This window comes from Galleria mellonella, unplaced genomic scaffold, assembly GCF_026898425.1.
Source record: "Galleria mellonella isolate WM207_F2 unplaced genomic scaffold, CSIRO_AGI_GalMel_v1 utg93, whole genome shotgun sequence".
Taxonomy (NCBI): Eukaryota; Metazoa; Arthropoda; class Insecta; order Lepidoptera; family Pyralidae; genus Galleria; species Galleria mellonella.
In genome coordinates, this window is record NW_026442176.1 from 3,012,897 (window position 1) to 3,024,984 (window position 12,088).

The window sequence follows — 12,088 nt, forward strand, 5'->3', positions numbered from 1 at the left end:
TATAGCACACAACGATTGTACGAGACGTATATAAAAACAGTAACAAATTCAGGAATAAATCATTCGCAGTTCACTGTGCCACTAAAACAAACGTATCGAAATGGCAGCTAAGGTAAAGGGCGATTGTGTTCAGTGTATTTAAAGTGTTAAGCCCTTGATAAATTTAACGGTTTCACAATTACGTTTCAACCGGATCTTGTTGTTAATTACAAGTTTACGTATTTTAATCATCACTTCAATCTTTCATCTTCATCTTCACCTGTGATGATAATGTTGAATATTTTCGGGCAATGGTGTAATATGTAGTCCTACTCCCTTATTTATAAAAAATAAAATCTTTTACAAATCTACTTTAACTATTACACTGTTCTGTTACTTTCTTTTAAACTGGGAATTTAGTGTAAAAGAAAGAAACAAAACAGTTCAATAGCTAAAATAGGTTTGTGAGAGATTTGACGTTCTTATGAACAAGGGGTTTAACCTGTATTCCGTTGATTTGTTCACGTGAATAAGAATTATATTGTTAAGTTATCCTGTATTAACCTAGTATAATTATGGTCAGTCTGTATGCGAGAAAATATATTTAAATTCGCTGTGACAAATATCCAAACGTTCTTACAAATTTTCATATTAATAAAATATGAAAATTTCAATTCCTTATTTTGTAAAGATATTTGGATATTGATTACTCTATCGTGTTAAATCGACTGAATGGATTTGAATATAATTTAGTGCACAGATAGACCATATCTAGATTAACATATGAACTACTCTTAATTTACGAAATAATGAAATATAGCTAATTTATACTCCTAAGTTATATTTCCAAACTTAACGCGATATTGTCATTATACCTATATAATTACTTAAACTGGAAAAGAATAACACATATAATGTTTTATTCTAAATAATGGGTATTAAAAACCTAAAATCGTACTCATAAAAACGTAATCATAAAATGAAACTAGTTTAAATAAAGATATGCCCATAACCTGGTCCAAATGAAATATATTCCTACTAAACGACGTGTTTGTTTTTACAGTTCGTCGTTGTTGCTTTGATGGTGGCGGCCGCCCATGGCAGCGCCGTGCACGACTACACCAGCTTCTCTTACGGAGTATCCGACCCACACACCGGTGACGTGAAGAGCCAGCACGAGACCCGTGTTGGCGATAGTGTGGTCGGACAGTACTCTCTCCTTGAGTCTGACGGCTCAAAACGCACCGTCGACTACGCCGCTAACGCTCACTCTGGATTCAACGCCGTCGTCAGGAGAGACCCTGCTCTCATCGCCCATGCCGCCCCCGTCGTCGCCCATGCCGCCCCCGTCGTCGCCCATGCCGCCCCCGTCGTCGCCCATGCTGCCCCCATTGCTCCCGTCGCATACGCCGCCCGCGCCGCCCCTCTAGCCTACGCCGCTCCCTACGCCCATGGTGCCATCGCCTCTCCTCTTGCTCATGGAGTCATCGCCGCGCCTTTCTCTCATGGTGCCGTCGCAGCTCCCTTCGCCCACGGTGCCATCGCCTACGGCGCTGGACATGGTTTCTACGGCTCGCATTTGGGCTACTAAACTGTATTAGAGTAAAATTTTATGTAAATAGAATAAATTATGACCTTGTCATACATGACGGAACTGCTGTGATTATATACAAAATACACAAATTTTATAATTTATTTGCTGTTTTCCTTTACGATTTAATTACTTTTATAATAATTACATAATACGATTGACATTATTAGAAGGGATCTTTAAATTGTCAACCATATTATGCAATATCTTGATTATTTTTCAATCCATAGTATTGACTCTCGATATACATAATTTGTTTTTAATCAAACACACACAAATAAACAAACATAAATATTCATCAATTTTTATGAATAGTATCCTGTTTGATTTTCCATTAAGTTGTTTGGTGTTTTAATTGTACCAAAAATATTAAAATAAATACTTATCCATTTATCTTATTTTATAGGTGATGTATTAACAGGTATATGTAACATATATAAACATTGCAATTATATTTTTATTATATGGTAATGTTAAAATAGCTGTATCAATGTCTGTAACATATATTATCCAATTTTTATTATATCGTATCAGCCGTTTACTGTCCACTGCTGAACATAGGCCTCCCTCTATTGGGGTGTTTTGCCAGTAGCTGCCATGCTTAGTAGGCAGGTTGGCAAACTGGGGGAAGGGGGTGTTCATGATGTTCTAAAGAGGAACGCTAGAAAGAAAATTTTCTTCCTATATTTTATCAAAATTCTTATGGTGGGGGGAAAGGGATTGTTAGTAATGGAAACTAAGAATCCCATTGCTAGCAATATACCCAACCAGGTCGATCTCCTTGCGGTTCTCCCTGGAAACTATCATCGTTAATTCCTGATGAATTCATCATGATGGGCTAACTGGCCTGTTTTCATTCTCATCTATCACCCTTCACTGGTGCTCCGCCAGCGTATCCCGTTAGCGCAGGCGAAGTCACCATACCATATTGACCCATCAAAAAAAATTATTATGGTGAAATAGTTATATAGATATATAATATAGATGTCAAAACACCATTTTTCAAGTATTTATAATTTTTTCGACGTATTTCGTGACATTAAATTCATAAACTAATAATTATTATATTATTATAAAGGTCATACTTATTGCGGGTAAAGATCTCATTCCCATGAAAACATCGCAAGAGCTAGCTGATAATCTAAAACAATGATATAATTTATTTATAAATTACACTATTGTTGAAAGCAAAACAAATAAATAATAACGTAATCATTTATAGGAACTTTATTCACATAACTCTTGCCTATACCAGATCACAGTCATTTGAAGTACCATACAATGTCGTTGTAAAAATAAGTCAGGTCACAAATAAAATCACCAACCCAAACGGGCACCGTATCCGCCATAACCAAGGCCGCCTATGGCAGCGTCATATCCAGGGTAACCTCCATATGCGCCATAGCCGCCGTATCCCCCATACGCTAGAGGAGAAGCGAGGCCGGAGTAGGTATGAGGAGCGTAACCATGCGCGACGGTAGATGAGTACGCGACGGGGGCCACATGTGCGTTATACGCTACAGGAGCAGCATGGGGAAGTACAGGGGCAGCGTGGGGAGGACAGGGGCGGCATGGGAAAGGACAGGGGCAGCATGGGGGAACACAGGGCCGGCATGGGAGACAACGGGGGCAACGGGAGCAACAGGGGCAACGGGAGCAGGGTGCACAGATAGACCTTCTTTGCGGACTACAGCGTTGAATCCAGTTTGAGGGTGGGCAGCGTAATCGACGACGCGTTTAGTGCCGTCGGACTCCAGCAGCGAGTACTGGCCAACTACACTGTCGCCAACTCGTTTCTCATGTTGATCCTTGACGTCACCAGTGTTTGGATCTCGTACTCCGTATGAGAAACTGGAGTAGCCCCCGCTGGCTTGCGCTGCAGCCACCAACATTGCAACTATAACAAACTGCAAGAAAAATATTATTTTAATAATACACACACATACATATATATACATATACATATATATATATATATATATATATATATATATATATATATATATATATATATATATATATATATATATATATATATATATATATATATATATATATATATATATATAATTTGTAACAGTTTTAATATCTACATATCTATATTATTATTATCTTATTGGCATTTTATGATTATTAAGTCTGTGCATAGGAAATATTTAAGAAAATTAATACAGGTGGTCCTAATATGATCAATAGAAGCCAAGACATTTTTTTATTTTTATCTGTCTGTATGTCTATCTTAATATATCTTTGTTCCGATATGACGCACAAACAACTACACCAAATTAAATTATTATGTTGTTGAAGGTCTAACTTAAAATCTGATGTATGTATTATCTTGATATACCATCTAGAAGCGGTTACGTACTTGCAAAATTTACATGTATGAAGTTGTTTTTTATGCAGCTTAGAATAGCAAACAAGCTGACGCCCCACCTGATGGAAAGTGGTAACCGTCGTCTATAGAAATGATATAATGTTTCGCCCATGATAACCCCCGTTGCGGGCAAAAACTAAGGTTACATGAATTCAAAACACATTTATGCATGAAAGTAAACACCTTTACTTTTTATTTTACTATATCCTGCAGTGAAATGTAGTTATAGTGAGCATTTTAAATAATGAAAACTACATTTTGATAAAATTTCCCACTCAAAATAAACTTTGTTAACGGAAAATATGAATGCATATATATATATATGTCATATTTATATTGTTTTGTTTTCAAGTAATTTTTAAAAATAAAATGTTTTTATTTGTATTTTCACATTTTTTCTTAAATTCATTGCCATTTATTTCATATAATAATATATTTTATTGTTAATAAAGTAAACATACTACCCTTGTATCTTGTTATGTATGTTAATAATTTACATAATATAATCCATCGATCTATCTATATAAAATAAATCTATGTTTCCAATAGCTCGCAGCACCGTTGCAAGGTTTAAAGTGTTATGTGTCTTTATGTCTCCCCGTAAAATGATTTTAAATGAACTTCCAAACCCGGGATAACAGAGATTTAAGTTAAATCCCGGGATAATGAACCTCGTTCGAGTATCGGAAAATGTTTTTAAGACGCATAAAGTAGATATTTTTATTGTCTTCTTCAACAGTTTTTGTCTCTTTCTTTGCATAAAATTTGAAATAAATTACATATTTTAACTAATTTAATCACATTGTGGAGGACATTAAGGATATATATTCTCAAATAACATATTCTCTATAACTGTAAATTTGTAAATGAAAATGATTTAGAAAAAAAAAAGTTGTTAAGATATTTGGTACGCAGTCACGTTTATCACGTTTTACGTTTAGTCACGTTCATTTGAACGAATTTTAATAAACTTTAGCACAAATGCATATCATATTCTGAATTAAAATATATGATATATTTTATGTCATTTCATAAATTCGTGGATTACTTTTTTTTGTTAATTTATTTGCGTATTTAACATTGAATGGCATTTTATAACAAAAAAAAAATTAATACATACATTAGATTTTAAAATACATTTTAAATTAATTTATTGTATTATTTGTTTATTTAAATACGTTGACCGAATGGAAATATGGTACAAGAGGCAGACTTAATGCATTTTTTACCAGTTAATATTTGGAATGAACAATATACATATACAAATACATATACAAATAGGGTACAAAATATTATTTAATATTAGTAATGGCAAAAATAATAACAGGCATATTTAATAAACAATTGCAATGACATAACATAATGTCTATAATTTTCATATGTAAGTTTATACTTACATGTAAGTTTATGGGTAAAAAAAAATATCAACGCCATCATTTAAGTCGTTAACTGTCCCCTGCTGAACATTGGCCTCTGCCATAAGGAATGCTTTGCCAGTAGTTGCCACGCTTGGCAGCGCGTTGGCAACCGTAGGTAGACTTTGATAATGTTTAAAAAAGGATGCTGCTGCCCATCCTTCGACCATTGAATTCCCTTAATCGCCTCTTACACTGACACTCACAGGAAAGGAAGGGATGGCCTATCCTATGCTAGGACTACATAACAAAAAATATATAGTTACGTAAGTCAGTTGTATATATGTTATATACTCGTATATAATATAAAAGGAAAATATATAACATACTACATCCTTTAAAAAAAATAGTATTGTTTTAGTCATACAAATAATCAGTTATTTGTTGTTCTTTATATCTATTAACTTATTGTGATAAACAAACTCATAAGGAAACTACCAGCGAAACACGAAACTTTAAAATAAACTAGTCTACTAACAGTACGTCAGTTCTCAACTTCAATTATTAAGTAATTTTTGGAATTTAATGACAAATATTTGGTATATGTCTTATATACCAAATATTTCTATACTAATTTTAAATTTATTTTTAAATTTTTGTTGTAAAATGTTTTTCTATTACAAAAACGAAACGAAGAGTGGACTTTAATTGGAAGCAAAATTCTACTTTTTACAATTTCAAATTTTATGTAGTTTTAAAAATGAGATTTTACAGATTGTGATTATCTCCATGATTAATAAATATATATGTAAATTTGCAAAACCCTAACAAGATTTATGTAGAGGACAATCAATTAATGTATTAACATCTTTATAACCTCATGATGCAATAATAAACAATTAAACATGTAACTTCTTCCAGATAACTGAAATATACTGATTAACCTAAACAAAAATATTGTAGCCTATGTTTTTCTCTATCGCAAGTATAGCGTATAACCCAAATTTCGTAATGATTAATTAGGTACGCCGTCAAGAGGTAATAAACACTTTAAACATTCATAACATTAGTTATTAACATAGATATTTCAACCAACTGTGAAAAGAGAGGTTACAAATTAATCCTAATTTTGTGTAAATCCATAACAACCGATTAATGTCCCACAGCTGGTCACAAGTCTCTCTTAAACAGAGAATACCTAAGCTTAAGCCTTAAAAGCCTACTTCAGGCGATTTGATATAGGATTGCATTCTGAATTCCCCTTTCTTTATACTAGGGGTAGATAATATATAGCAGTATTGTAGTTATAATATTTATATATTGGGTTCAATAACACATATTAAATTGTCAACTATCCAATAAATAATATCGAAATAAATATAAGATATCAGACTGGTTTGGGCGATATCCAAATAGGTGATGACCTTTTTTCTGTCATCATTGTCCAGAGGAATTAAATATACATATATACATATACATATACTGATATTAGCAATGACTATTTTGCTCTAGTATATTAATCATCAACGTGTGGTCCTGACATAGAATAAGCCATCCTTTCCTGTATGTGTCGTAAAAGGCGATTAAGGGAACTTTAGAGTCAAAGGATGAACAGCACCATTCCTTTTAAGACATCACCAAAACCTAACTGCGGTTACCAACCCGACAGCCAAGCGTGGTAACTACTGACAAAACTCCCTTTATGGAAAAGGCCTATGTTCAGCAGTGGACAATAAACGGCTGATATAATAATAATAATAAAAATATTGCTCATGGTACTATTTGTCGTTTTTAACATCATGAGAATAAAAAAGTGTGGTGACAAGTAATATTCCTCCGTCGTTGCTACTCCATCTTTTGCTTGCATATTACACGATAATTACGTTCTCCAACATCTTTTTTTTAATCACAAGGATACTTTGTCCTATACATTTGTCCTATACTAACTTTGTCAACATTTTTTGTGGTACTAAATTTAAAATTTAAAAAAAATAAATAAATATTATTGTTACCTTAGTGGCCATTGTTGTTCTTGTACACTAGACGAGTTTCAACTAGACACTGGTGTAACCCCACGATGTTTTATTATTTATATTCTAGCGAGCCATCCAAGTGTAATTTGGGGGTCAAAGAACGAAATCATTGTTACTATAACGATGTATATATATTAAGTAACATTCGCTTACGTGATAATTAGACAAAATATTTTAATAAATTATTATTAATATTTAAGTCACAGTTGAATGTAATTGTTATTTATACGCTTACCACTACATTGTTTGTGTCTAGGCAAGCGATTTTATCTATTCTGTATTGTTCTATAATGATCTGATGACATCTATGGTGTAATGGTGTGGTAGATTCGTTCCTATGAGACAATATAAGAAATGAATTTAACTATACTCTGAGCATTATATTACGGTGCTGCTGACAAGTCACTTAGACTACAGAAAAATTACTGTGAAGAAAGACTTTAAAAGATTTGATCATGAGAAAATAACAGCTATGATAATAAGATCAATTTTGACTTCAAAATTCTTACCCACTACAATTCTTTTACAGTATTTATTGGTAAAATATCCTCTGTCACAAAGTGACAAAACATAGAGTATATTAGTCATAAAAAAAATAAATTTTATAAATATAATGCTTACAACTAATCATATTAAGTCATTTGCTTAATTTTGATATCGACTTTCCCTTATAAAGAAGTCATATTCAAGATAAAGTAGATTAATTTTCAAATTACACAGACGAAGCCACGAGCTTAGCTAATCTTTGCTTATTTAATATTGTAAATGTAAAATAGAGTTTGTTTGTTAGTTTGTTAATTGTCATGTCTTAGCATCTCAGTAACTTAACCAATCACTACGAAATTTGATATTAATGTACTATATGGGATGAAAAAGGACATAGGCTAGTTTTATCTCGATAAGTGAATATATTCCAGTGACGTAAACAAAGTCGGGGGTAAAAGCTAGTTATTCTATAAATTCATAAATTTGCACCTTTTTTTCTTTTTTTTTATGTTTTTGTGCATTAAAATTTACGATGACCATTTTGTACTAATAAGTTTAACCTTGGTAATTTTAGTTTAAATAAACAGAGCAATTGAAAAGCGAGACTTTGAATACATATTGCCTAATAAACTTTGGAACCTCATCTGCAGACCTTTGAGTCATTTCAGACCTCTGAATAAATTACACTTTCAAATGGATCAGGACAGTCGCTGTGTTCCCATTTCAATTCTGAGAAATTCTGTTTGACATACATGTATATGTACAATGTGAAATCGAAGTCTTTGGTGGTGTGAGTACATATAAAACGTGAAACAAAAATTCAAAAGCATTAAAAATGTTTTTAAATACGCAATCGGGACTCCAAAATATGTGTAAATAACACAAAAGTTTAAAATTAACTAACAATGTTTATTGATCAAATAGGCGACGTGCTGAAGAAGGGCTTAATTAAAAGTACCCGTAACCGGCGAGCGTGTATGAAAAGATTGATGAATGTGGAAGAAGCGAAAGAGGTTTGTTTGAATCGTAAAATTTGGCGTTCCATCGTTTCTGCCTACCCTAATGAGAGACAGACGTGACAGATATTATTATTATATCAGCCGTCACCAGAAGGAGACCTTGTACAAAAGTCGTTTACTTGGGCACCTCTGTCCTATTCGTGTTTCTACTATGCAGTAGTGATTGCATAACTGTGTTTCAGTTTAAAGGGTGAGATATGGCAATGAATTTCCGGGGCACAAAGGAATAACACCCGAGTCTTCAGAAATGGCAACGCACGGGAGTACCATGGGTGAAACAGTATACTCTGTTATGTCCTATGGTACTGCTCATGCCTATGGGGACGGTTACCATTTTCCATCAAGTGAGCCGTCAGCTTGTTTGTCAATCTCAGTTGCTTAAAAAAAAGCCGTTGACTGCCCACTACTGTGCCTTTTCCATAATGAGGGTTTTGTCAGTAGTTGCCACGCTTGACAGGCGGGTTGGCAACCGAATTATGAGCAAAACTGCCTTGAGAGATGCACGGTGAAAGAGTTATGAATCTCAAAGGAGATTACATAATTTAAGTAAAAAATTAGAAGTACTATAGCGCGTTTGCTTTTCATTTGGGTACGAAGTACCTGTATCGTCCATCTACTAACATTACTGTTATAAATTAATGGTACGTAAAACCGTCGTCCGGTAAGCCATGTCTGAGGCCTTCGTGTATAACAAAAATGACCTAGAATTTCTTATTACTAGAGGGCTTCGCCCACACTCGAGTAGCAACAGGACTGTATTGTTTTTGGTAATGGATGGTAATGAAATAAAAACCCCGCCTGCAATAAAGATATACAATGGTGGGACACCAGTAAGGGATGAGGATTAAACAGGTCAGTTAATCCATAGTGATGAATTCATAAAAGAACATCTAAAATTATCTCTTGAAGGAATCGCGTGGAGGTCAACTTGATAGGGTATACTAGCTATCAATAGGGCAAATATTAGGTAGAGATAAATCTACCCATAGAAAAGAAGCTCGAGCCATGATGGGGATTATGATGGATTTCCCAGTTTTCTAGTAAATATTAAATAAATAATTGTCTTTTTAATAATAAATTGCTTCCCTGTATTTCATAGAAAATTAAGCAATGAAAAGAAACAAAAGAAGAACAGTGACTGATAAAATAAAAAGAACATATGGCTATTAAAATAAAGAAGGTTGCAATCTTCAACATGTATTTCAATATCTATGAAAACAAAGAGTATTTGTACTAAACTACTTGCTGTGATGTTACAAATGTTATTGTATTTATTGATAGCATGCTTTAACCCTTTTGAAAATATCGTCTATAATGTTAACTTTTGAACATGAAATGATATGAATTCATGGACTATGAATTGAAATCGATATTAAGCGAAGTAAAATGAACACGAAATGGAATGCGTAATAGAATCCGAAACCATACATCTGAAGAAGGACCAATGTAACCAATACGAACCTAAAAATCTGCAAACTGCAATGCGAATTAATTAACTACATAAAACATCGAGATGTTTCGTAGATTAGATTGCATATATTTGAATTTAGTATCTAGATTTTGAATGAATGACTGAACGAATGAAATGGATAAATAATCATTTATTGTTTCCATCAAAGAATGATACAGATTACATAAGTTAACAATATATGCGCAAAAATCTTAATTTTCTTCTCAATCAACAGGATATTAATTCGAAAAGAAAGCCAGATTAATAAGTACCTATACTGAACTAAACTATAACAATTGCAAAATAAATATCTAAATTGATTTAAAATTGTAATCAGCTAATACAGCAAAAAAAAGGACGAACATTTCCTTTTGTTAGCTACAGTAGGTAGCAGTAGGTAGGTATCTCTCACATATTTCCTTCAAAAATTTGATTTAGTAATGAATGCAAATTTTACATTAGCCTAGTATAAAAGCAGTAACAAAGCACATCATTCATCAGTTGCAGTAGAAACAGCAAGCAAAATGTTCGCAAAGGTAATATATTTAGTTAAATTGACCGCGATTGCAAACGACCTCATTTTAATTAGCTATCTCAATTAGCCGCGAAAGAAATATAGGTTTGCGTTCAAGAATGTTAAAATTAGATACTTTTTTTAGATAGTACGAACGTATTCTAATTAAGGAATTTTAAAAGAAATTCACGGAAAGATCTTATAGAAAATGTTACAGTAATTATTAATTAAATAGCAAATTCCCTTCTAAATTGTTAAATATAAACTTGTGTACGTAAATACATTCATTCAATTAATAAAGACTTCATACAATAAACAGAAATTTTAACATCGATTATTCCCAATGTCCCAATCAATATCCTTAATGGTCAGGCCTCAAAGCTCAGCTGGCGGATTATTGTGTCCATCTACCAAAGTTTAATTCAAAATTTTATTTCACTTAAAAAACAATTGTTTTGATTTGTATTAATATGTAATTCATTTTTAAACACAATTGGAACTATCTGGCGTATATTCCTTGTCCATTATTTTTTTTTTATATCAACAGGTAACAGTGTTCGCATTACTGGCCGTTGCTGTCCATGGCAGTGTTCCCGGCGGTGACTATTCCAGTTTCTCATATGGCGTATCTGATCCCCATACTGGCGATGTCAAGAACCAACAAGAAACCCGTGTGGGCGGCAATGTTGTAGGCCAATACTCACTTCTCGAATCTGATGGCACCAAACGCATCGTGGACTACTCTGCTAATCCCGTCACTGGTTTCAACGCTGTCGTTCGCAAGGATGGTCTCTCGGTGCATCCATCGGGTCCTGTAGGATATGCAGCTCCAGTATACTCCGGTTATAGTGGTTACGCGTCTCCTTACGCCCAGGGTGCTGTGAGTTACGCCAATTCGTACAGTAATGTCGCTCCTCGTGGATATGGCGCATATGGGTACGGCGCTGGAGCGTACGGTGGTTACGCTAGTGGACTTGGTTATGGAACCGCCTTGGGTTACGGAGCCGGACTTGGTTATAAAGCTGGACTCGGTTACGGTGCAGGACTTGGTTATGGCGCTGGATTAGGTTACGGCGCCGGATTGGGTTACGCAGCGGGACTTGGTTACGGCTATGGCCCAGGTCTCGGATATGGCGCACGTTTAGGCTGGTAAACAACATAACTGATTGATGAAAAAATAACTTTATAAATTGGCGTCTCGATTATCTAATCAAATGTTTTTATAATAATATTAATATGACTTGAATATTTCAATTTAATGCAATAAAGTTATCAATGCGATGA

At 33.9% G+C, this 12,088-nt stretch overlaps 2 protein-coding genes and 1 pseudogene across 2 annotated transcripts; 2 read left to right on the plus strand and 1 right to left on the minus strand.

Moving 5' to 3' along the window:
* Positions 1-1,674, plus strand: LOC113522297 (larval/pupal rigid cuticle protein 66-like). The gene is made up of 2 exons (XM_026907980.3): positions 1-112; positions 1,043-1,674. The coding sequence occupies exons 1-2, from the start codon at positions 101-103 to the stop codon at positions 1,568-1,570; spliced, it is 540 nt and encodes a 179-aa protein (XP_026763781.2). The 5' UTR covers positions 1-100; the 3' UTR covers positions 1,571-1,674.
* Positions 1,675-2,799: 1,125 nt separating this feature from the next.
* LOC128202419 (larval/pupal rigid cuticle protein 66-like) lies at positions 2,800-7,360 on the minus strand (annotated as a pseudogene).
* Positions 7,361-10,801: 3,441 nt separating this feature from the next.
* LOC113515171 (cuticle protein 19-like) lies at positions 10,802-12,088 on the plus strand. The gene is made up of 2 exons (XM_026899336.3): positions 10,802-10,826; positions 11,352-12,088. Exons 1-2 carry the CDS (start codon positions 10,815-10,817, stop codon positions 11,955-11,957), a joined length of 618 nt encoding a protein of 205 aa, XP_026755137.3. The 5' UTR covers positions 10,802-10,814; the 3' UTR covers positions 11,958-12,088.